This window comes from Delphinus delphis, chromosome 7, assembly GCF_949987515.2.
Source record: "Delphinus delphis chromosome 7, mDelDel1.2, whole genome shotgun sequence".
In the NCBI taxonomy this organism is placed as follows: Eukaryota; Metazoa; Chordata; class Mammalia; order Artiodactyla; family Delphinidae; genus Delphinus; species Delphinus delphis.
Window position 1 is genome coordinate 62468723 of NC_082689.1, and position 27405 is coordinate 62496127.

The 27405-nt window shown below is 35.2% G+C and overlaps 2 protein-coding genes across 4 annotated transcripts in view; one reads left to right on the forward strand and one right to left on the reverse strand.

Moving 5' to 3' along the window:
- CFAP210 (cilia and flagella associated protein 210) overlaps positions 1 to 5956 on the forward strand; it is a 36553-nt gene extending 30597 nt beyond the window's left edge. Inside the window, exon 9 of the mRNA XM_060015672.1 lies at positions 5511 to 5956. Coding sequence (XP_059871655.1) covers positions 5511 to 5855 — 345 coding nt within the window. The 3' untranslated portion in view covers positions 5856 to 5956. The remainder of the gene's footprint in view (positions 1 to 5510) is intronic.
- A 4375-nt stretch (positions 5957 to 10331) lies between these two features.
- The window catches only part of PPIG (peptidylprolyl isomerase G), a 41094-nt gene continuing 24020 nt past the window's right edge, over positions 10332 to 27405 (reverse strand). For all 3 annotated transcript variants that reach the window (XM_060016621.1, XM_060016622.1, XM_060016623.1), the window contains exons 10-14: positions 15912 to 16125; positions 14962 to 15123; positions 13475 to 13562; positions 11848 to 11984; positions 10332 to 11660 (exon numbers count right to left, since the gene is read on the reverse strand). In XM_060016621.1, the coding sequence (XP_059872604.1) occupies positions 10553 to 11660; positions 11848 to 11984; positions 13475 to 13562; positions 14962 to 15123; positions 15912 to 16125 (1709 nt within the window). In that variant the 3' untranslated portion in view covers positions 10332 to 10552. The remainder of the gene's footprint in view (positions 11661 to 11847; positions 11985 to 13474; positions 13563 to 14961; positions 15124 to 15911; positions 16126 to 27405) is intronic.

Here is a 27405-nt window from a genome sequence, read left to right on the forward strand (position 1 = left end):
TGGGATCACATAGGTTTCATATTTGAGGTGAGTGGGGGTCCCAGAGATTTTACAACATGTATGGAAGACCTGGCAACCAATCATTTGTGTCTAAAAACTGTTTTCCAGAATAGCTGTACCATTTTCCATTCCTACCAGCAATGAGTGCAAGGACAAGTTGCCCCACATCCTTGCTAACACTTGTTATTGCCATCCTTTAATTTTTAACTATTCTAGTATAGTGTTATCTCATGGTGTTATTTTGCATTTCCCTAATGACTAAAGATATTGAACATCTTTTCATGTACTTTTTAGTCATTTGTGTGCCTTGTGAAGTGTTTATTTAAATCTTTTGCCAATTTTTTAGTTGGGTTGCTTTCTTTTCTCTTTTTATTTTTTATTTTTGGCTGCATTGGGTCTTCATTGCTGCACACGGGCTTTCTCTAGCTGTGGCAAGCGGGTGCTACTCTTCGTTGCAGTGCATGGGCTTCTCATTGCGGTGGCTTCTATTGTTGCAGAGCACGGGCTCTAGGTGCGTGGGCTTCAGTAGTTGTGGCACACAGGCTCAGTAGTTGTGGCTTGTGGGCTGCAGAGCGCAGGCTCAGTAGTTGTGGTGCATGGGCTTAGTTGCTCCGTGGCATGTGGGATCTTCCCGGACCAGGCTCAAACCTGTGTGACCTGCATTGGCAGGCAGATTCTTAACCACTGCACCACCAGGGAAGCCCTGGGTTTCTTTCTAATTGTTGAGTTTTAACTTATTTTTTTAATGTGGTGAAATATACATAACATAAAATTTACCATTCAAACCAGGGGTCCCCAACCCCTGGGCCCCAGACTGGTAGCGGTCCGCGGCATGTTAGGAACCAGGCTGCATAGCAGGAGGTGAGCAGTGCGCGAGCGAGCAAGGCTTCATTTGCCACTCCCCATCGCTCCCCATTGCTTGCATTACCACCTGAATCATGGCTCACATTACTGCCTGAACCATACCTCCCCCTCCCGTCCGTGGAAAAATTGTCTTCCACGAAACCGGTCCCTGGTGCCAAAAAGGTTGGGGACCACTGATTCTATTTTTAATCATACAGTCCAAGGGCATTAAGCACATTTACACTGAGGTGCAACTATGAATACTGTCCAACTTCATAACTTTTTCATCATCCTACTCTGAAACTCTGTACCCATTAAACAGTAACTCTCTGTTCCCCTTCCTCCCAGTTCCTGGTAACCAGTGTTCTACTTTTTGTCTCTGTGAATTTGCTTATTCCAGGTACCACATATTAGTGGGATCATACAATATTTGTCCTTTTTTGCCTTATTTGCCTTATTTGTCTTATTTCACTGAGCTTATGTCTTCAAGGTTCATTCATGTTGCTGCATGTGTCAGTTTCATTCCTTATTAATGCTGAATAATATTCCATTGTACATATATACCACAATTTGTTTATCCATACATCCATCAATATATATTTGGGTTTTTCCCATTTTTTGGCTATTGCAAATAATGCTTCTGCACATTGGTATAAGATATCTGTTTGAGTCCCTGTTTTCAATTCTTTTGCTTATATACCCACAAGTGGAATTGCTAGATCATATGGTAATTATATGTTTAAGTTTTTTCAGAACCACCATACTGTTTTCTACAGCAACTGTACCATTAACACTCTGACCAGCAATGTTCAAGGGTTCCAGTTTCTCCAAATTCTCAACATTTTCTGTGTTTGTTGTTGCTTATCATAATGGATTTAAAATGGTATCTTATTGTGGTTTTCATTTGCATTTCCCTCATGATTAGTGATGTTGAGCCTCTTTTCATATGCTTATTCAGTCTGAAGACTTCCTTTAGCACATTTTATAGCACAGGTGGGCTAGCAATAAATTCTTTCAGTTAATGTTTTTCTGGAGATGTCTTTATCTTGCCTTTTCATTGGATATGAAATTATTGGATATCATTTTTTTCAGCCTTTTGAATGTTTGTTCCAGTGTCTTCTGGCCTTCACTGTTTATGACTAGAAATCTGCTCTCAATCATAGTTTGTCCCCTATATGTGATGTGTCATTTTTCTCTTGAAAATGAAGTTTTTTCTTCATTTTTGGCTTCCTGCAGATTGACTATGATGCATTTTCCTTGAGTTTTTTCTATTTGGGATTTGTGGTGCCTCTTGGATGTGCTAGTTAATGTCACCAAATGTGGGGAGTTTTCTGTTATTTCTTCAAATATTTTTCCTGCTTCTTTATCCTTTTTTCTTCAGGGACCCAATTTGCACATACACAGAGACATCTGATATTATACCAGAAACCTCTGACAGTTCTGATCATTTTTAGTCAATATTTTTCTCTTTGTTCCTCAGATGGGACAGTTTCTATTGATCTACCTTCAGATTCACTGGTTCTGATGTTGAGCTCATCTAATGAATTTATCAATTATTGAACTTTCAACCCTACAGTTTTCATTTGGTTCTTTTTTATATTTTTTATATTGTTTCTATTTATCTGATTAGATTGCCAGTTCACTCATTCTGAGCATATTTCCTTTAATTCACTGGATATATTCATAACTGCTTTGAAATCTAATTGCTAAAGTCAATACGCAGTTTCATTCAGTTAGTTTCTGTTTCCTGGGAATAATGTAACACGTTTCTATTTCTTTGCAGGTCTAGTAATTTTTGGTTGAAAACTTGACATTTTATAGAATATGTTGTAGATTGTTTTGTTCTGAGAGTTGTTGCTTTTTTAGTAGGCAACTGCTTTCCCTGGACGCAAGCTATGAAATCTGTTTTCACCACAGAAGGTAGCCTCTGATGTCTTTGCTCACTTTTATTTTTTAAAGCCTCGACTCCTAGGGTTCCTCACTGTACTGGTGTTGACAGTCATCCAATAATATGGGTAGAGTTTATGTTCAGACACCTTCAGCCAGTAATGTTTTTACTCCTACCCTTGCTATGCAAGCTGTGGGCAGGTTGAGGGTGGTAGTCCAAAGAACACTAAATTCATAATTTCTCCCAGGCTTTTTTTGCCAGGCTCCTGAGGTATCCTGTGTGAATGTGTTTTATCAGTTAGTCAGGGATGTCTGTAAAGTTTATCATTTCAACTCTTCTGTCTCATTCCAGAATCTCCCCCTTCAATTTCTAGCTGCTTTGCCACTCAACCCAAATAGAATCTGACATCATTATCCAGTTAAATTGCAAGTTTTCACCTCCTGAGCTGGAGGGATAGCAATGCCCTCCAAAGAATGCCAGAAACTTGCGGTTCTTACCTTCTGATTTAGTAGTTTTTCATGAAAAAACACTTCTCAAGTAGTTGCCTGTACATGGTCACTTACCAGTGCTCTGAAATGGTTGATTTTAATAATTTTTAATAATAAACTTGTTTTCTGTGGAGAATAATTGGCCAACCTCCTCATGTGGCCATTATCAGAAGTAGGATCTGCCATATTATTTTGAAGCAAATTCCAGATATCATATCATTTTATCAATGTATATTTCAGTATCTTATCTCTAAAGCTCAGGGACTCTTTAGAAATTAACAATCACAATTCTGTTAAAACATCTAAAACAATTAACATTCAAAAATATAGAACAATTAACATTCAGCATTTAAATTTCCCCCAGATTGTCTCATGAATATTTTTAGTTTTTGTTTGAGGATGAAACAGGGTCCATATATTCTATTTGGTTGATATGTCTTTCAAGTTTCTTTTAACCTATAACTCCTCCTCCACCCCCATCCTCTGTTTTTGTCTTAGGTTCTCCCTCCTTGTCTCCATTATGTTTATCTTGCAATTTATTTGTTGAAGGAACAGGGTTTCTTATCTTTTAGAATTATTATAGTCTGCATTTTGCTGATTGGATCCCTGCAGGGTAGTATTGTTCCTCACATTTCATGTAAAATCTAGTTTAGGTCAGATTCAGGTTCAGTTTTTTGGTGAAAACTCGTAACTGGTGTTGTGTATTTCCATTAGAAGGCATGTAATGACTGTTGTCTCACTTTCTGTGATACAAACAGCCTTTGATGATTGTTACCTAGATTTAATTCATCAGGTGGAAAAATGTCAGTATTTTCTGCTTCCTTCTCATCGATTTGCTGAAGTTTTCAAAGAAATTTTCATGATCAGCAGTTTCTCTGCAGTACAATTTTAAAAGAAAAGACAGGATATTTGATTCTTTAACTGTATTTTCGAGTTTTCAAAATAATTAGCTCTCTAGCATCCTCCAAAGGTATTTGTTACTTTACCCCCATGTGTTATAATTTTTAGGGTTTTAAACCAGTATTTTAAGTTTCTTTACAAATCTGTATTTATGCTTAATGTATATAAAGTTTAAGGTACCAGTCATGTATTCCATTATGGTTACCTTTCCTTCCATTCTCATTTCTTTTCTGTACTTCAAATATTTCTCCCTGTTCCCTCAACATCTTTCTACAAAACTGCTACCAAACCAATACAGTATATCCCAACTGCTCCTTGTTAAGATCCCAAATTACAGCATTTTACCATTGATGAGATAGTTCTTAGTCTCTCTGATTTTTTCCTGTTATTGAATATCATTTTCTATTTTTCAAACTCCTAGTATCCTATCCCCTATTCAACATATAGCATGAAAGCCTGTTTTGAAACGTAGCACTCAGTAACAAAAATTTGCTATTTTGTATTCATATGGTTGTTTTATTTCCTCACAAATTTCAATTCCTGGTAGATATATCAGGTTTAAGCTACTATTTTATGCTGAAGTGTTGGTTACTGAGTTTGAAATATATTTTCATGAATACTATATTCATAAGTAGACAAAATCTTAATTTTTGATACTCAGCATTTCTTAAAATGCTTCTGAGAAGACACAAGGAAAAGGTGTCAACCAAAACTTTATAGAAATCTTTAAAAACCCATTAGTCACCTCATATAAGCAGTTAAAAGAACAATGGTTTTGTAAATTATAAAGTTAAAAGAAAAAAATTATGAAATGTTAGTAAACTGGCTTTTGGTAGGTAGATTGCTTATTTCTACCTAGCTCCAACATTGATAAATGTCACTTGTTCCAACTTCAAATTCTTAGGAAAGAGAATGTGACTGGTTTAACCACTTAATTCAGATATTCATTGCTGACTTAATCTTATGTGGCTCAGTCACATGGTATATCTGGCTGATTTGGGACAGTGGGTTTGGGTGCATTCCTTCAGAATAGTGGATGGATGGGGACAGCGATTGATTATTATGTCTTCTACACTTGTCAAAGTACACATCTTCTAAATGGTAGAAACAGGATTTTAAACTTGGTTATTTGATTTTTAATTTCATGCTGCATTGTTTAAAGATGTACCATCACATAATACTGAGCCACTACTTTGAACATGATACTGTTGTGAGAAGCATGGGAGAATTTATGAAATAAATTATAGTATATAGTTGTTAAGTCAGGACTTGTCAAATATCAATGAGTTTAGAAAGCTCTATCTGCAACTTCAAATGCTACATATATTTAAAAAATTGATTTTTTTTTTTTTACTAATACAAAGTGTATTTTTTCTTTCCTTCCCAAATAGGCCCAAAATAAATTTAATGCCCTGCAAGCAAAACAAGCAGAATTAGAGTACTGCAGACTTACTGAAGCTCTTGTGGCTGAAAAGGAGAAGGAATTTCAGGATTATGCCAGAGAAGTAATTGAATCTGAGTCTGAATCAACAAACAAGTATATTTATCCTCTTGTAAAAGCTGTACAGGAAGGACCTGGAGGTGGTCCTGGGCCAGTTTTTGTGGACAGAGGTGTATTAAGACCCAGGTATCAGGCAAATGATATTACTGGAGTCCAGCTCCCTTTTTATACCTCTCAGGGATCAAAATATAATAATTTTCAAAAGTCTAAGGGAAGGCTAGGTTTTACATGGTAGAAAAAAGTTTATTTTTAAGAAGACTAAGTCATAGCTAATATTATGAGCTACAAATTCAAGTGAATTATATGCTTATAATTTGTTAATAAAGCTGCTTTTCATCTAAGTACAATTATGTCTGATCTGATTCTTCCCCATTCAAGATTAAGTCAGATTCCATTTTTTATTTTGATAAAACACGTACACAACCAAATGTATAATTTTAGCCATTTAAGAATATTCAGTGGCATTAAGTATATTCGTAATATTGTACAACCTGCACCTATTAGTACACAACTGCTCTGATCTGCTAATTTGATAAAAAGAAACCATAGCTAAAATTTGTGGCAAAGATGTAAATTGGAACTAGGACATTTTGGGTATTGAGAGGACTTGGTGGGGTGGGGGAGGTGTGAAAATTATGAATCCACACTTAAAAAAGAAACACAGTACTAGGTTAGGAAGTATGTTTAGGAAAGAAACCTAGAAAGCAATGAAAATAGAAAAAGCACATTGAAACTAAAAGTATTTTAATAACAAATTTGCACAGTCCATATGAAGCACTCACATTTTACATATTCTCCTGGCTTAATAAAACATTTAAAAACACTCCAGAATTTGAGAGTTTAATAATATTCACCTGCTAACACATATAAACCACTGAATGGTCAGAACGTTTTTACTTAAGCATATATATTTTCAGTGACTCTCAAGTTAACTAGGTTAATTTTCCCTAAAACCAAAAATAAACAAGAAACCAAAAACTAGACAATCTGTTTTACAAACTCAATTAACACTTATATGGCTTTACAATGGTAAGTGTTATATTAAAGCTGGCAGGCACAGAATATAATACAGTGTTCCTGCTGCTGAGAAATTTGGAGGAATTAAAAAGCAAATACTAGCACTCCAGTTGACAGAAATGCAAATTCCATGTATAACCTTAAAAGTCTGCTGAGGCAAAAGACACCTTGCAATGTGAAGCACTATGATTAAACAGTTACACTAGAACTTATTCCTAAACCTGGAAATTGTCACTGCTGGCTAAATTCTTAAAAGAAGTTCAACATTGTTAAACTCTTTGCTCAGTTTTTTCCTAATACAATTTCTGTGGGTAAAATAAAAGTATTATTTTAATTGATTTATCTTCATTATTTAGCTTTTAATAAAAATAAAGGCCGAATAAGCTAATACAATGATTTAAAAAATACAAAAACAAACTGTTTATGATAGTATAGTTTATTTTATACAATGTTTAACTATAAAAGTTGATAGTTTCAGAGTTTAAATTCTGTAAAATGCAGTTTGCAGAAAACAGTTTAACAGTTACTAGACTAATGATAAGAGAAGCAGCATTTTGAAACTAATTATACAATTGCAACAACAGCTTTATTCCTAAATTTCATTAAAAAAATATACATCACAGTGACTTCTGAGCTAGGAAAAGAAGTGCATTAACTTCATTTGTTTTTCCCTTCTGTAAAGAGAGCAGCCATAACTTTTAATATACCCACATACAAATACCCAATTCATTTATCCTTCAAAATACTATAAACACACAAAGGGGGAACAAAATATACAGCATGTGCTTTTGGTAAACATAGGAATTTGCTTGAAAAAGGGGGGCAGGGCAGACACACAAATCAATCCCACCACTCCCCCCAGTACATAAAAACAAACAAAACCCCTCAACAACTCCCTTCTCCAACCTTGCTGATGGAATTTTTCAAATTCCATAAAGGTTCGAAGTGTGATGAAAAATACTGCCACCCAGAGTAAAGCAAAATCAACTACTAAAACCATACTAATTTGTTCCACACACTAACCTGAAAACAAATTAGAACTGTCAGTAATTACTACTACTGAAAACATGAGAAGCCCAGTGTGTTCCCGTCCCCAATATTAAGAAATTTTTACTTTTCAGTTTCATATCTCCCACTGAGTACAGAATCAAAGGCCATTAGGCAAAGCCAATATGAGTCAATATTACACTTGTGCAAAGATGGATTTATAAGACAAATTCTTTGAAACTTCTGTGAGGGATCTGATTAAGAAACTTAGAAACTACAATGCTCTATGAACTCACTACCTATAGAGTAATTTAAAAATGTTTTAAAGCAACCTAGTAGCTTCTCTACAAGCTCTTTAACATTAATCACTCTGCAGTGTCAATTTCTGTGGCAGATGGTTTACCCAGAAAAAGAATTCACATGAAATAATCATGAAAAAATTTCTCATATATTGCCAATCAAGTAATAAAAACAAACTAAATATCTTTAAGAGGATATTAAATCAAACACACTTTGAGGTAAACTGTAAGCTCAAACTATTATCAATTTGGCAGTAAAGAATTAAATAGTTGACTTTTAGGAAAACAAAGTTGTTCAAAGTAAAAACTAAAGGTTGCACAACCATTAAAAATGTAATGAAAGGATCATTTGATTGGTGTACTATTCAGATGCAAAGGCAGATGAGGTACAATTAATGCTGTTTGATCATTTTCTAAATGTTATTTATATTCTGAAAATAAAATCTAGCTGATTGTCATCTCTCACTTCAACTCCTTCACATATCTGTTCTATTGTAAAAACAGCTAACAAAGTTTTTTTTAAAAGGCTTATAAATAATGTTTAGCATGGAATTGCTTCTTTGATGACCAAAACAGAATACTACTTAACGAAATTACTATCTTTTCCCCCTATGGTTACTTGTCTATAATTCTTAGTGGATAAAGCTCCGGGATCAGACAACATAGAAGTATTTTTACTTAGCATGTTTTTTTTTTTTTAAAATATAATTATTAGAAATCCTTTCTTAAACAGCACCTTTCTTGAAGCTCAAATAGTTTAACAAAGACTTTTTAAATGCAGTTTACTGAATTTAAGACAAACAATAACTAATTTAAAATATATTAACATTATACAGCTTGGGGACTCAAGACTCAATTATCTCTAAGGTTTGTGGTCAAAGTCTCTAAGGAATCAACCACCCTGGATTATCATAAACATCTATTACTTTTACCATCAGGAAAAAAATTTGTAAGACTCTGCTACAGATATTTGTTTCAAGATATTGCAAACAATCATTACCCTATTTGTTATATAAATGGCTACCACAATGCCAAATGTATCATTACTGTTTTAATCAATAACGGGAAGTACTATGCTAATAAGCATTGCTTTGCTCAGTACAAATAACATTGAGTAGCTACTGGGTTTACGCAGGAGCTACCTTGGTAACAGAGTAGGTATTTGACACTACTGACAAATAGTAAAGTACAAAAGCACTCTAGAGGCAACTACTAATTGGAATTCTGAAATTTCTTTTCAAATGAGGCAGGTTTTGTGTTTACTGTATGTTCAACATTTTATTTAGAAGAGAAATTACAGAATAAAAGGCCACACATCACTAAAATAGCAATATACCACACACAAAATTCTAAACGGACTTTGGATATCTTTAGTGTTTCACACTATAAGCTATCAAATTTTGCTACTTTCTACTCTATGTGGCAATGCTATACATGCCAAGTTAAAATAATGATTAACAGTTACGGTATAAAGCCCCCTGAATAGAAGAAACCAGAGTCATAAACATGCTACAGCCTACTGTGATACATAGATAAAAAAGATGCATTTTCTTGCCAGTTGAAGCTCACAGTTATGAGAGTTAGAGAAGTCAGTTCAAGTTAAAAAAAAAAAAAAAAAAACATGCAACATTAATACTCAACTCTATATAGGTCAGTGGCCAAAAAGAGAAATCTAAGTTAATGTGTCAATACTAACAATTTTTAGAATCTGTCTAACATAAAGACCTGCACAAGTGGTATGTTTTAGTGAGAAAACTATTTTTTTCATTTTAGAGAAGGGTAATGGTAATAATAATAATAAAACATTCCCCCAAAGCAAGTTTCATCTCTTCAGACCAACAGCAACACAGAATTGAGAATTACAACCTGATCTTCAAGGTACAGTTCTTGTCAGATGCTGTGTAACAGCAAGCCAAGCCCAATCAGTACATCAACTGAAAAAAAATACTCAACTATATTTATAGACAGTGAAGTAAAACAAAACTAAAGAGGAAAAATATTAATATGAAACAAGCTACCGGTAGAAATATAAAGAGTAACATGAAGTGCAATATAAATATCTATTTTAAAGCACAAATTACTATAAAATCAAAAGTAATGACTTAATATCTCAAGTTATTAGGGTCCCACTTCTGTGTAATTAAAAGCTGCTGCTGCAAGCCTCTGTTATAAATGCTATAGAAAAATCTACACAAGATTTCTTCTACCTAGTGGCTTCTAAGGTTACTTTAATCATGAGAAACACAAGCTTTTGTAACAATGTATTCCAACAATCAGTTATGTTTGTTTCCAACTGGCCGATCACACAAATCAGGGTGTAGAAAAGCATGTTTGCTACTGGCTGATTGTTGCAACACAAAAATGCATACATGAAATAGTTAAACACAGCACACAGTATTACACCAAAGTGTTTTTCTCATTTCAAGTTTATTAAAACTTTTGCAGTACAAATTATCCAGGTTGCAGATTATCAAAAGATCGACTCAATAAAGTCCACATTGGAAAAAAAAAAAAAAAGGACAAACATAAACCCAAAACAATGAAAAGAAAACAACATAAAGGGGATTCATCAGCAAGTCTCTAAAACTTAAAATTTGAGACAGAATGGAAATAAGTTTATATACCTCATTCATCCACTTTTGTCTTCATCTGTTCCAGGGCTTGATTCATGATCAAATTTTTTATTTTTATCATGTGTGTGGTCATTTTCTTGACCCTTTGATTTTTGGTTTTCTTTTTCCACTGAGGATCTGGTCTTCTCATCCTCCTTATTTTTCAAAGTTGAGAACTTTAATTCATTGTCCTGACTACTTTGTTTCATTTTTGAGAATGGACTTTGATCTCTATCAGCCTTTTTTTCCCTGTTACTATTTGAGCTACTATGATCACGATTTTTAGAGTACATTCTCTTCTCACCCTCAGAATTCTCTTTTCTGTGTGAACTTTTACTTTCTTGGTTTCTGTATTTTTCTTTGTTTCTGCTTTGACTTTCTTCTCTCTCTGAGCTCCGTGAATCTCTCCTCCTTCTCCTCCTGTCTTTACTTCTTGATCTTCCTGGCGTTGCTCTTCTGTCTCGGCTCCGTGACCTTCCTCTTCTCCTGTACTCCTGTTCTCTGTATCTGTGATACTCCTTGCTTCTGCTGCGATCTCGGTCATGGCTTCTAGACCGCACTCTTCTGCTCCTGTCCCTACTTCTGCTTCGTTCCCTTGTTCTACTATTGTAACTGTGTTTGCCTTTAGTTACATCGCGTTCTCTACTCCTAGACTGTGCACGTCTGTCCTTGTCCTTACTTTTATTATGATCATGCTCATTGCTTTTGGATTCTAACTGTTTAGACTTCTCTTTACTTCTACTCCTTTCCTGATCTTTTCCTTTAGAATCAGACTTTTCTTTTTCTTTAACATTCTCATGATCCCTTTCTTTACTCCTTGACCTCATCCTCTTTTCTTCATGTCTATTATGCTTTGTATCTCTTTCCTTACTCTTGGATTTCTCTTTGCTCTTACTCCTACTTTTCGATTTGGCCCTTTTCTTTACCTTGTTTTTATATTTATCATCTTTTTCTGAATTTCTTCTGATGTCTCTCTCTTTGCTGTTAGATTTATGATCTTTAACTTTCTTTTCCTTTTCACTTTTTCTGTTTGGACTCTCAGAAACATGCCTATGATCAGTTATTTTTTTCTCTTTTACTCTAACTGGGCTTCTTTGATTTTCTTTTATTTCATTTAACTCACTCCTAAAAAAGGAAGAAAAAAAGTTTTGGGGAAAGTTTATTAGGAAAACAATGGTGTCCATTATTGCTGAAATGATATTCTATTTTCCTTAAGACATTCAGAAACAACTGAAATGGCTTTAAATGAAATAATTTTAAATAGTTAAAAAAAATACTTGTTACTGCATTTGAAATAAGAGTTAAATCTTACTTATCCCCTTTGATCCATCTTTCACCACTTGATACCCTCATTCTTTGAGCTCTCTGCATCTCCTGCCTCCAATGTGGAGGAGTCTCACTACGTCTGAAACGATCCCTGGATCTGGATCTAGAAGGAGTTCGATAACGCTTTAAAAAAAGAGGGGAAAAATTAATATATAAAAATATAAAAGCATTATAACAATTGCTAAAGTGTACATATTTCTAGGTTCAAAAATGTCTGCTATTTCCATGCCTTCTAAAATAACTAAATTTCCCAATTGTCAGGTAGGAAATCAATGAGGCATAATGTGGTTTGATATCTTTGCTTTCATTGCTAATGAAATGTGTGTTTATATGTTCTTGTTTTAAATATGTCTTGGGTTTAAGTTCTAAAACAGTAAATATCGATAGCTATATCCCACATGAACAAAAGCTCTTTTGAATCCTCAATCATTTTTAAGAGTGTAAAGAGGTCCGAAGACAAAAAAGTTTGAGAACTGCTATGAGAATAGTTAGGAAGCCCTTTATAGTTCAGAGAATATACAATGGTGAACTGAACTAAGATGGTAGGAGTGGAGCTTGAGAGAAGCAGATACATTTCAGAGTATTTAGGAGGTTGAGGTTGAACAGACAGGATTTGGTGATGGATAAGTTATATAAGGTAGGAAAGAAAAGGGGAGAAACAAAATGATTCTTGGGCTTCAGGTTTAAGTGCTTGCACAGGTGGTAGTGTCTGTCACTGAGACCAGAAATCTAAAGGAGGGTCAGGCCTGAAGAAGTGTTTATGCTTACCATTGTATATGATGAGTTTAAAGTGCCCATTAGGCACCTAAATGGTCATCAAATAAACCTTTGATGCCAGAAAGGCAGATGAAAAACTGACAGTTATCAGCATACAGGTACCCAGTGAAGTTACAAGAGTGATTATATTGCCCAAGAAGCATATGCAAAGTGAGAAGAGTTAGAACCCTGAGGTACTACAATATTTAAACATCAGGTAGAAGAGCATGAACTAGCACTGGAAATTTAAGACAGACTGGCCAGAGACAGGAAGAAAAGATGATGGAAGCAAAGGGAAAAGAGTGTTACAAGGAGGGAGATTAAATAAGACAAAGACTGAAAGGATCCAATGGATTCTGTGACTTGGAACTGACCATAAAGCAAGTGCTGTTTTCAGCAGAATGGCAGAAGACAAACTGAAATGGCTGAGGAACAAGTAGGAAGTGAAGAAATAATATACTAAGTATAGCCACGTTGGTTAAAAGTTTTGAAAAAACAAGAAGATATTTAAATTCTGATGAGGAGAATCCAGTGAAGAGAAAGAGTATGAAATATAAGAATAGGGTTAATTTTTAACAAGCATAGGGACACAGTGGTCAGGAAGTAACAAAGGGGTACAAGAAAGACCTCAATCTCATTTTATACCATGTACATGTAAAATCCATTAACATCCCATGGATTTTCAATGTGGAAGAACCAACACAAAGAAGTTACTATAAAAGGAGAACATATAATTCAACATCCGTATCTACTCTAAATTTTAACTACTTATGTATAAAACAATACTTAAGAAACACTCTAGGATTATTTAAGATAAATGCAATACTATTAGAACTTCTGGGAAAAGAATCACCTACCCTTGGTCCTCTTCCTTTAATTTTCCTGCCAGACCTAGTAACTAAAAGTCGCCTCTGGTATGAAGCAGGCTGGGAGTTAAGTAGATTACTAGAAGGAAGCAGAGGGAAAATTAAAAAACATTATTTTATAAAAATAAATCTGGAGAACATAGCTTTACTGATCTAAACTAATAAATTTAAAGTCTTACATATATAATCAGTGGTTCTCAACCAGGAATGTTATCAATCCTAGTAGTTATCTGGAAAAGTATGGGAGCATTTTTACAACTGTCAATGACTAGAGGGTGCTATTGGTACCGAGTGACAAGTCAGGAATGCTAAAATCTTGTAATGTGTGTAGATGAAGAACTATCCTGTTCCCAAATGCCAACTGTGTCCTGTTGAGAAACACTGTTATATAATCATCACTAAGATGAAGTCAACCTGATAGTGCTAAGGAACTCAGAGTAGGCTACATGCTGTTGAGAGAACAATTTTAAAGCTATCTGATTCTAAAGTATCTTACTATCCTATAAGCAGTTGTTCACTGGTAATAAAACTATAGAGAAATGTAATTAATGTGAATTAAACAGAGACAAGATGGTCTGAATTAGCAAAATGTTTAATATCATGCTTTATACCAGAAAGGGAAACTATTTATTTTCAAATAATAATGAGTTAATATTTAATTAGCACTAACAATATCTGTGTATGTTATATCTGAAAAATGCATTCTAAAGTAGTTCAAATATCTTCTCCTTAATGTTTACTTCCTTAGACACACAATTTCCTATTAACTGAATAAACTCAATCCAATCCATCAAAATTATCCCAATTCAAGTAACCAAGACTTACTTTTATATTTTTACTGTATTGTGAAAGTATAGGGGGAATGTTCAGAATTTTACCACTTTTAAATACATTATTTCCAATTATAAATAAGAGAAAGATACCCATCTTTTTTTCTATCTTTGGACATAATTATTAAAATGATTCATCAAGAACCAACAACTTCTAATACTAATAATGTGAACTTATGTAGAAGAATTTTCAAAGTACTTGAATATGCTGTCAATTTTCAATACCACAATATTGTAAACCAGGCAAGGAAAACAGCATTTTCCCCCATCAGACAAACTGAAAAATAAAGGTTCTTACTTGCTTAAAAGTTTAATGTATACAAATAACAGAGTAAAACACTTGTTTTAAATGGAATTTGTTTGGAATGCCACTTAACAATATGTTTTTGCCATTTGCAGTGCTTGTTTCTTTTTTTTAATTAATGTAACTTTTATTCAAAAATCTGTCTGAATTAAGTCAATTTATCTTTTCAGCTATGTGGTTAGCAAAAAGGAGCCTTGCTAACATTATCCTATTAAGAAATTTCAATCTTGGGACAAGGTCACCAATTAAACCTTATCTAAAATAAGCAAAAATGGTTTTTTAAAAAAGAAAGGTTCTGTGGTAGAGAATGTAGACCAGTTTATAAAATAAACATATTCACATACCACTCTCTCTCTCTCTCCCTGTTCTTCCTTTCTTTTTCATCAGCTTTAGGAGGACTTTTTCTCATTAGGAATCTATTTTCAGGTATTGGAGGGATTTCTTCTGGACGAACAGTAGACTGGGGTTGTGCTTCAAGATTTTCAGCCTCACTTTCACTAGATGCGCTTTAAAAGAAACACACACAACAAATTCCACTTGGTTATTATGTACCTACCCCGATTTTCCAATTGTTGGTATTTCTTTCCTTTGTAATATGTACAATATATGCATCATTCTGTCCCCGATCTCTGACCAAAAATGCAATTACATGGGGAAAATACTCATTCCTCTGACAAACCAACCAAAAACCAAAACCAAATGTTTCTGTTATCACATTCTCAAAAAATATTTTCCAATAAAATGGAACCAAAATATGATACTTCATGTGTAATGCCCTCTGATAAATTTAAAATACTTGAAAATATAGGTAAAGAAACTGCTTTAGAGGCAACAGGTTTATAAAGATGAGTTTTAGTACAACCATAGATTATTTCAGACAAAACAGGAAAGAAAAGAAATATGCTGACATTATCTGCTTTCTACCCTATGCTATCATAGGAGGAAAAAAAATAAAGAACAAAAAAGCGAGAGACTGCTACAGAAAATAAAACAGTCATTGGTTTCTTATAATTCTCACTAATCTTATATTCCTCCCATAAAATACAAACCTATATAACCAAAAGGTCATTGAATTCAGACAAAATGAACTGAATGGTTTGGTTGAAAATTAAAATGAATGTCCCCAAATTTAATCTATAGACTGTAGAATATCAAAATGGTCTTATACTTCATGCTATGAAACATTTCTCACTATTTTCATGTTCCATATAATTGATCCAAAATCCCAATAGATTTATATATAAACAGAAGGGAATTAGAATACAAAGTCAGTACTGTAAAAGTAAATTAAGACCTTTTCTTGCTTTTCTTTCGCTTCTTCTTTTCTTTCTTGTGTTTACGAGAATTTTTCCTATGTTTCTTCTTTCTTTTTTTTGATTTCTCTTCAGAAGCACTTTCAGAATCAGAAGAATCAGAAGAGGACTGAGAATCGCTTGAACTATCTGAGTCACTGGATGATGAGGAGGAGGAGGAGGAGGATTTATGCCTTTTCTTTTCTTCTTTCCTAGCTTTAATAAAAAGCAAAACGGTTTGGTGAACACTTTTTAGACAAACTTTGTAAGTGGAAGTTTAGATTTTTTTGCAGATTCTCAAAGTCCAGTATTTAACACTTAGCTCATCCAGCTATTTGACCTGAGGCGTACAGGAAAGGAGTTAAGACTCAAGATTAGAATCCAGATCTACAGACGCATGGGGCAGAGTTATATTTATATCTAAAGAATTCTGGAAAAGTAATAGGTAAATCTAAAACATTAAACTAAGTTAATTTTAGGAATCATATGAATAACATACTTTTTTAAAGGCACAGAAATAACACTCAAGAATCCCAGATTCTAATCTTTTTGTAGTTTTCAACTTTTTCTCTTATCAATATTGGAAGTACAACTGTAGGAGAGAAGTAATAGAAAAAATACTATGCATGAATGTGGAAAGATAAGAAACACGATTCCACTGGCATGGGCTTATTCAATGTCTGAGTATTCCTCTAATGATTAAGAAATTTAGCTTTGGTTGAACAGCAGACTTACAACAGAGGGTAGTGGTAGTCATTTGCCAATGATTAATAAATATGTTTTGGGGTCTCTACAAAAAGTAATTTCAAATTTAAATTTTATTTTGGGTTAAGGAAGTTTAATTTTAAAAGGGGTCCCAAAACTCAAATGCTTTAAAGATGAGGAAACTAACACAAATAAGTGAGGTTAACCAGGAAATGGAGGAAGATATGACAGACTGGACAGAGCTTCGCCCACCTAACAGTATTCTAATTCCAACCATGGTGGACTTAAAGAAGTGAATTCAACAATCTGATTAAAAAATGGGCAGAGAACCTGAATAAACATTTTTCCAAAGGAGACATACAGATGCCAACAGGCACATGAAAAGATGCTCAACATCACTAATCATCAGAGAAATGCAAATCAAAACAATGAGATAGCACCTCACACCTGTCAGAATGGCTATTATCAAAAAGACAACACATAACAAGCATTGGTGAGGATGTGGAGAAATGGGACCCCTTGTGCACTGTTTGTGAGAATGTAAATTGATATAGCCAGTATGGGAAGTAGCATGGAGGATCCTCAAGAAGTTAAAATAGCAGTGCCATATGACCCAGCAATTCTATTTCTGGGTATTTATCAAAAAAAAACTAAAACACTAATTCTGAAAGATATATGCAACTCAACCTTCACTGAAGCATTATTTACAATAGCCAAGATATGGAAGCAACCTAAGTGTCCACTGATATGTGAATGGATAAAGAAGATGTAGCGCGCGCACGCACACGCACACGCGCGCACACGCAATGGAATATTACTTAGCCATAAAAAAGGAAGGACCTCCTACCCCTTGTGACAACATGGATGGATCTAGAGGGTATTATGCTAAGTGAAATAAGTCAGACAGAAAAAGGCAAATACTGTGTGATTTCAATTATATGTGGAATCTAAAAAACAAAACAAATGAACAAACATAACAAAACAGAAACAGACTCATAGATACAGTGAAGAAACTAGTGGTTGCCAGAGGAGAAGGCGATTAAGGGGGTGGGGAAATAGGTTTATGGGATTAAGAAGTACAAACTTCCAGTTATAAAATAAGTCATGGGGATGTAGTGTAGAGCACAGGGAATATAGTCAATAATATTGTAATATCCCTGTATGGTGACAGAGAATAACTAGACTTATTATAGTGGTCATTTTGTAATGTATAAAAATATCAAATCACTGTTGTATGCCTGAAATCAATAGGATATTTTCAGTCCATTATGCCTTAATTAAAAGAGAAGTAAGTGAATTCAGGCTAAAGCTGGGACAATATTGATATATGGATAACTACAATACAGTGGAACAGAAAATACATTAGAATCCAGATATAGGTAAATAAAATATAAATCATTTATCCTTCTTATCGTATATGAATTGTTCCACTGGCTAACCAAATAGAAGATGAAGGGAAGATGCTCTTTATCAAAAGTACTCCAAGAATAAATGAATAAGGAATTACAGAGTTAGAATATCACCATTTCACAACTCCTAAGGAGGCACTGCCCACCAATGGCCACTGCAGAGCACAGAGACAACCTGTCCTAAGTGACCCTTGCTCCCATCAAATAGAATTTAAAAAAATCAAAACTATATCTGATCAATTTTCTAGATCTAACTACAAAGTTATATGAAATAGAAGCACAGAAGGAACACATTACATAACAGAAGGATGCAATCCGTAAAATTCAGTGTGTGCAATAATGGGAAAGAAACACTACAGGACAAATGACCTAGCTTGTTCAACAAATAAATCTCAAGAAACATAAAAAGAAATGGTGGGATAATCTATTAAAAACAAAAAAAATTTACAACACCAACCCAAATGTTTGAACCTGATTTGGATTCAAATTCAAACATCAAAAAATTAACATTAACTAAACAATTAGAAATTTGAACACTGTTAAGGATTTCTGACATTTAGGAACATATGTGTATATATGTCTGCATATGATTATGGTACGGTTATTTTTTCCAAAAGAGTCACCTTTTAGAGATAGTGAAATATTTATCAATAAAATGTTATGCCTAGAATTTACTTCAAACAGGAAATGGAGAACTGTCCAAGGACAGGTAACATGAGATTAGCCATAAATTAACTGGTAAAGATGGGTAATGAACATGGGTAATTTGTTATACAATTTCAATCACTTTTGTACATGTTAGTATTTTCCATAATTAAAAAAAAATCAAAGAGAACAAAGAATATCTTTGGACTGACTGTTGGCTGTTTACAGACCTTAATTGAAAGGGTTAACAGCTGGTTTGTAACCCTTCTGTTAGCTTCAGAACACCTGAGGAGTTGGCACTTGGTTGGCACTTGGCCAAATTATTCCTGAAACGTATTTACTTATTTATGACTGCATTGGGGCCTTCTCTAGTTGTGGTGAGTGGGGGCTAACTCTTCAATGTGGTGCACAGGCTTCTCATCGTGGTGGCTTCTCTTGTTGTGGAGCACAGGCTCTAGGCGTGCAGGCTTCAGCAGTTGTGGCACACAGGATCAGTAGTTGTGGCACACGGGCTTAGTTCTAAGCTCCACAGCGTGTGGGATCTTCCCGGACTAGGGATCGAGCCAGTGTCCCTCCCCTGCATTGGCAGGAGGATTCCTAACCACTGCATCACCAGGGAAGTCCCTCTTTTAACTCAGAATTTATAGGAGTGTACTGAGTTACAGAGATAAATGAGAATCTGGCTGGAGTTACTGTGTACTTGCCCAAGGGTCTGTGGTTCACTGTTAAGATTATTTCTCTGATACCGAAGAGATGCTGCTGCACTGGAGAATGGGAACAAGGTATAAAAGCTGAAGGAACTCAAGAGGTAATAGCTTCAATGAACTTATTAGGTAGTCTTCGTCACCCAGTCATGCTCCTCAGGACCACGAACCTATTAAGCTGAGATGCCTAGGATATATGCAAGTTCTGCCTAGAACTCATGACATCTCTAATATGACGCTGCTGTTCAAGCTGTGCTGTTTCCTGTCCTATATCCTTTCTTAATGATAAATAAGCTTAGTGCTGAGTGAAGCCTATCTTGTCTCATGAGTCCAATTGTTTATCTGATACCAAAACCACTGTTGATGGTGAGGCAGTATGGGTATGCAAACTGAAAAACCTACTTGCATACACTAAAAACCTGAGGGGGGAGAATCAAACTTAAAGAAACCTAAGGAAGAAAATAAATTCATAATGCATATGAGTAACTCTAAATACAAATATCTGAGGCCATATAATATGGAGACAAAATAAAAATATTCCACATAAGCACAGAATACAGCTGTTAAAATTACTTGACAAAACATAGTAATGCTCTTCCCCATGATTAACAAAGCTTTATTCACCAGCTCCAATTTATATTTATTTTGCATTGTGATTCTTTCCTGAGAAATACACTGAAGTTGGTTTCGTTAAAAGGCAAGCCCAAGAAGCAAGAAGAACTACAGAGTCCTGCAGCCTGTGCAATGAAAACCACATTCACAGAAAGACAGACAAAATGAAAAGGCAGAGGACTATGTACCAGATGAAGGAACAAGATAAAACCGCAGAAAAACAACTAAATGGAGATAGGCAAAATTCCAGAAAAAGAATTCAGAATAATGACAGTGAAGATGATCTGGGACCTTGGAAAAAGAATGGAAGCAAAGATCGAGAAGATGCAAGAAATGTTTAACAAAGACCTAGAAGAATTAAAGAACAAACACCTAGAAGAATTAAAGAACAAACAAACAGAGATGAACAATACAATAACTGAAATGAAAAATACACTAGAAAGAATCAACAGCAGAATAAATGAGGCAGAAGAATGGATAGGTGACCTAGAAGACACAATGATGGAATTCACTGCCACGGAACAGAATAAAGAAAAAAGAATGAAAAGAAATGAAGACAGCCTAAGAGACCTCTGGGACAACATTAAACACACCAACATTCGCATTACAGGGGTCCCAGAAGGAGGAGAGAGAGAGAAAGGACCAGACAAAATATGTGAAAAGATTACAGTCAAAAACTTCCCTAACATGGGAAAGGAAATAGCCACCCAAGTCCAGGAAGCGCAGTGAGTCCCATACAGAATAAACTCAAGGAGAAACACGCTGAGACACACAGTAATTAAATCGGCAAAAATTAAAGACACAGAAAAATTATTGAAAGCAGCAAGGGAAAAATGACAAATAACACACAAGGAAAGTGCCATAAGGTTAACAGCTGATTTCTCAGCAGAAACTCTACAAGCCAGAAGGGAGTGGCATGATATACTTAAAGTGATGAAAGGGAAGAACCTACAACAAAGATAACTCTACCTGGTAAGGATCTCACTCAGATTCGATGGAGAAATCAAAAGCTTTACAGACAAGCAAAAGCTAAGAGAATTCAGTACCACCAAACCAGCTCTACAACAAATGCCAAAGGAACTTCTCTAAGTGGGAAACACAAGAGAAGAAAAGGACCTACAAAAACAAACCCAAAACAATTAAGAAAATGGTCATAGGAACATACATATGGATAATTACCTTAAACGTGAATGGATTAAATGCTCCAAACAAAAGACACAGGTTTGCTGAATGGATACAAAAACAAGACTCATATATATGCTGTCTACAAGAGACCCATTTCAGACCTACAGACACATACAGACTGAAAGTGAGGGGATGGAAAAAGATATTCCATGCAAATGGAAATCAGAAGGAAGCTGGAGTAGCAATACTCATATCAGATAAAATAGACTTTAAAATAAAGAAAGTTACAAGAGACAAGGAAGGACACTACATAACGATCAAGGGATCAATCCAAGAAGAATATATAACAATTATAAATATATATGCACCCAACATAGGAACACCTCAATATATAAGGCAACCGCTAACAGCTGTAAAGGAGGAAATCAACAGTGACACAATAATAGTGGGGGACTTTAACACCTCACACCAATGCACAGATTATCCAAACAGAAAATTAATAAGGAAACACAAGCTTTAAATGACACAATAGACCAAACAGGTTTAATTGATATTTATAGGACATTCTATCCAAAAACAGCAGATTATACTTTCTTCTCAAGTGCGCACGGAACATTCTCCAGGATCAATCTTGGGTCACAAATCAAGCCTCAGTAAATTTAAGAAAATTGAAATCATATCAAGCATCTTTTCCGACCACAACGCTATGAGATTAGAAATGAATTACAGGGGAAAAAACATAAAAAGCACAAACACATGGAGGCTAAACACTACGTTACTAAATAACCAAGAGATCACTGAAGAAATCAAAAAATACCTAGAAACAAATGACAATGAAAACATGACGATCCAAGACCTATGGGCTGCAGCAAAAGCAGTTCTAAGAGGGAAGTTTATAGCTATACAAGCCTACCTCAAGAAACAAGAAAAATCTCAAATAAATAATCTAACCTTACCCCTAAAGGACCTAGAGAAAGAAGAACAAACAAAACCCAAAGTTAGCAGAAGCAAAGAAATCATTAAGATCAGAGCAGAAATAATTGAAATAGAGACAAAGAAAACCATAGCAAAGATCAATAAAACTAAAAGCTGGTACTTTGAGAAGATAAACAAAATTGATAAACCATTAGCCAGACTCATCAAGAAAAAGCAGGAGAGGACTCAAATCAATAAAACTAGAAATGAAAAAGGAGAAGTTACAACAGACACTGCAGAAATACAAAGCATCCTAAAAGACTACTACAAGCAACTCTATGCCAATAAAATGGACAACCTGGAAGAAATGGACAAATTCTTAGAAAGGTATAACCTTCTAAGACTGAACCAGGAAGAAACAGAAAATATGAACAGACCAATCACAAGTAATGAAATTGAAACTGTGATTAAAAATCTTCCAACAAACAAAAGTCCAGGACCAGATGGCTTCACAGGTGAATTCTATCGAACATTTAGAGAAGCGCTAACACCCATCTTTCTCAAACTCTTCCAAAAAACTGCAGAGGAAGGAACACTTCCAAACTCATTCTATAAGGCCACCATCACCCTGATACCAAAACCAGACAAAAATAGTACAAAAAAAGAAAATTACAGACCAATATCACTGATGAATATAGATGCAAAATTCCTCAACAAAATCCTAGCAAACAGAATTCAACAGCACATTAAAAGGATCATACACCATGATCAAGTGGGATTTATCCCAGGGATGCAAGGATTCTTCAATATATGCAAATCAATCAATCTAATACAACATATTAACAAATTGAAGAATAAAGCCATATGATCATCTCAATAGATGCAGAAAAAGCTTTTGACAAAATTCAACACCCATTTATAATAAAAACACTCCAAAAAGTGGGCATAGAGGGAACCTACCTCAACATAATAAAGGCCATATACGACAAACCCACAGCAAACATCATTCTCAATGGTGAAAAACTGAAAGCATTTCCTCTAAGATCAGGAACAAGACAAGGATGTCCACTCTCACTGCTATTATTCAACATAGTTTTTGGAAGTCCTGGCCACGGCAATCAGAGACAAAAAAGAAATAAAAGGAATACAAATTGGAAAAGAAGAAGTAAAACTGTCACTGTTTGCAGGTGACATGATACTATACACAGAGAATCCTAAAGATGCCACCAGAAAACAACTAGAGCTCATCAATGAATTTGGTAAAGCTGCAGGATACAAAATTAATGCACAGAAATCTTTCATTCCTATACACTAATGATGCAAAATCTGAAAGAGAAATTAAGGAAACACTCCCATTTACCACTGCAACAAAAAGAATAAAATACCTAGGAATAAACCTACCTAGGGAGACAAAAGACCTGTATGCAGAAAACTGTAAGACACTGAGGAAAGAAATTAAAGATGATACCAACAGATGGAGAGATATACCATATTCCTGGATTGGAAGAAGCAATATTGTGAAAATGACTCTACTACTCAAAGCAATCTACAGATTCAATGCAATTCCTATCAAATTACCAATGGCATTTTTTACGGAACTGTAACAAAAAATCTTAAAATTTGTATGGAGACACAAAAGACCCTGAATAGCCAAAGCAGTCTTGAGGGAAAAAAACGGAGCTGGAGGACTCAGACTCCCTGACTTGAGACTATACTACAAAGCTACAGTAATCAAGACAGTATGGTACTGGCACAAAAACAGAAACATACATCAATGGAACAAGAGGGAAAGCCCAGCGATAAACCCACGCACCTATGGTCAACTAATCTATGACAAAGGAGGTAAGGATATACAATGGAGAAATGACAGTCTCTTCAACAAGTGGTGCTGGGAAAACTGGACAGCTACATGTAAAAGAATGAAATTAGAACACTCTCTAACACCATACACAAAAATAAGCTCCAAATGGATTAAAGACCTAAATGTAAGACCGGACACTATAAAATTCTTAGAGGAAAACATAGGAAGAACACTCTTTGACACAAATCACAGCAAGATCTTTTTTGATCCACCTCCTAGAGTAATGGACATAAAAACAAAAGTAAACAAATGGGACCTAATGAAACTTAAAAGCTTTTGCACAGCAAAGGAAACCATAAACAAGACAAAAAGACAACCCTCAGAATGGGAGAAAATATTTGCAAACGAATCAACAGACAAAGGATTAATCTCTAAAATACATAAACAGCCCATGCAGCTCAATATTAAAAAAACAAACAACCCAATCCAAAAAGGGTCAGAAGACCTAAATAGACATTTTTCCGAAAAAGACATACAGATGGCCAAGAAGCACATGAAAAGCTGCTCAACATCACTAATTTAATTAGAGAAATGCAAACCAAAACTACAATGAGGTATCACCTTACACCAGTTAGAATGGGCTTCATCAGAAAATCTACAATCAAATGCTGGAGAGGGTGTGGAGAAAGGGAACCCTCTTGCACTGCTGGTGGGAATGTAAACTGACACAGCCACTATGGAGAACAGTACGGAGGTTCCTTAAAAAACTAAAAATAGGGCTTCCCTGGTGCACAGTCGTTGAGAGTCCACCTGCCGATGCAGGGGACATGGGCTCGTGCCCCGGTCCAGGAAGATCCCACATGCTGCGGAGCGGCTGGGCCCGTGAGCCATGGCCACTGAGCCTGCGCGTCCGGAGCCTGTGCTCCAGAACGGGAGAGGCCACAACAGTGAGAGGCCCATGTACCGCAAAAAAAAAAAAAAAAAAAAAACCTAACTAAAAATAGAATTACCATATGATCCAGCAAGACCGCTACTGGGCATATACTCAGAGAAAACCACAATTCAAAAAGACACATGCGCCCCAATATTCATTGCAGCACTATTTACAATAGTCAGGTCATGGAAGCAACCTAAATGCCCATCGACAGACGAATGGATAAAGAAGTTGTGGTACATATATACAATGGAATATTACTCAGCCATGAAAAGGAATGAAATTGGGTCATTTGTTGAGGCGTGGATGGATCTAGAGACTGTCATACAGAGTGAAGTAAGTCAGAAAGAGAAAAACAAATATCGTATATTAACGCATATATATGGAACCTAGAAAAATGGTACAGATGAACTGGTCTGCAGGGCAGAAATTGAGACACAGATGTAGAGAGTAAACATATGGACACCAAGGGCAGAAAGCTGCAGGGTGGTGGTGGTGGTGGTGTGATGAATTGGGCGATTGGGATTGACATGTATACACTGATGTGTATAAAATTGATGACTAATAAGAATGTGCTGTATAAAAAAATAATAATAAATAAGATACAAGGATATATTGTACAACACAGGAAAAAAAAAAAAGACCCACTTCAGACCCAGGGACTCATACAGACTGAAAGTGAGGGGATGGAAAACGATATTCCATGCAAATAGAAATCAGAAGAAAGCTGGAGTAGTAATACTCATGACAGATAAAACAGACCTTAAAATAACGTTGTAAGAGATAAAGAAGGACACTACAAAATGATCAAGGGATCAATCAAAGAAAAAGATATAATAATTATAAATATATATACACCAACACAGGAGCACCTCAATCCATAAGGCAAATGCTAACAGCTATAAAAGAGGAAACTGAGAGTGACACAATAATAGTGGGGGACTTTAACACCTCACTTACACCAATGGACAGATCATCCAGACAGAAAGTTAATAAGAAGCACAAGCTTTAAATGACACAATAGACCAGATAGATTTAATTGATATTTATAGGACATTCCATCCAAAAATAGCAGATTACACTTTCTTCTCAAGTGCGCATGGAACATTCTCCAGTATAGATCACATCTTGGGTCACAAATCAAGCCTCAGTAAATTTAAGAAAATTGAAATCATATCAAACATCTTTTCCGACCACAACTCTATGAGATTAGAAATAAATTACAGGGGAAAAAATGTAAAAAACACAAACATGTGGAGGCTAAACAATATGTTACTAAATAACCAAGAGATCACTTAAGAAATCAAAGTGGAAATCAAAAAATACCTAGAGACAAATGACGAGAACAGGATGATCCAAAGCCTATGCGACGCAGCAAAAGCAGTTCTAAGAGGGAAGTTTATAGCAATACAATCCTACCTCAAGAAACAAGAAAAATCTCAAATAAACAATCTAATTTTACCCAAAAAAAAAAAAAAAAAAAAGCAAGCCCATTCTCCCCACCTAATGTATTAAATATATTTCAAATAACCATTATTTAGTTTTCACTTCACTTTTCATGTAAGCATTTGAGCGAAGCAAAATATCACAACAATATAGAAGATCATAGAAAAGATTTATAACTATTTTTAGGGTAATATAATCTGCCCAAGTATTAGACGATATGAACTATGAAAGGAAAATAGGGGCTTCCCTGGTGGCGCAGTGGTTGAGAGTCCACCTGCCGATGCAGGGGACACGGGTTCGTGCCCTGGTCCGGGAAGATCCCACATGCCACGGAGTGGCTGGGCCTGTAAGCCATGGTCACTGAGCCTGCGCGTCCAGAGCCTGTGCTCTGCGACGGGAGAGGCCATAACGGTGAGAGGCCTGCGTACCGCAAAAAAAATTAACTAATTAATTTTTGAAAAAAGGAAAATAAACTGTGTTTTTAGGGAGGATGCCTTGGAATAGAACCTAGAAAGCTCTAAGGTTGAAAGGCTCCCTCTTTTCATGTTTCTCAACATTATTTTTTAGTGAAATTTAATTTATGTCCCCTTTTCCTATGAATCTGCTCAGAAAAAAAGATAAAATGACTGAGAAAGAGCAGTTAAAAACAGAAGAGTAAGAAGAAAAAAATAGAGACATGCCAATATCAATAATAGTTCTAACAGAATGTAGCTTGAGTGTCAAAATTTGTGTTAACCTAAATTTAAAAATATGACTTAGGCACATCGGGAATCTGAAATTTTATCCTTCTCAGATCAACAAGTATGTTTAAGTGAATAGTACATAGATATATATTTAACATGATGCCAGGACATGGAGAGAAAGAACTGTAGAGTATAAATGGGGAAGTTCCATAGCAAACTTCTGCCTTCACAGAGTTTACTGTCTATTTGGAAAATAAGACCAACAAGTGTGAATTTAACAGCAAACAGCATCTGAAAACATACATTGAGTTGTAATAAATTTTCTAGAAACTCTGACTGTAAATTGTATATGGATTTATTAGTGAATATGGTCAATAAGGACAAGAGTAAAGTAGAAAAGGTTTGGAGAAGCACAGTCAGTTCTGCTGTTAGACAGCATATGCATTTCTTTTTTTTTTTTTTAATTTTTTGGCCCTGCTGCGTGGCATGTGGGATCTTAGTTCCCCAACCAGGGATC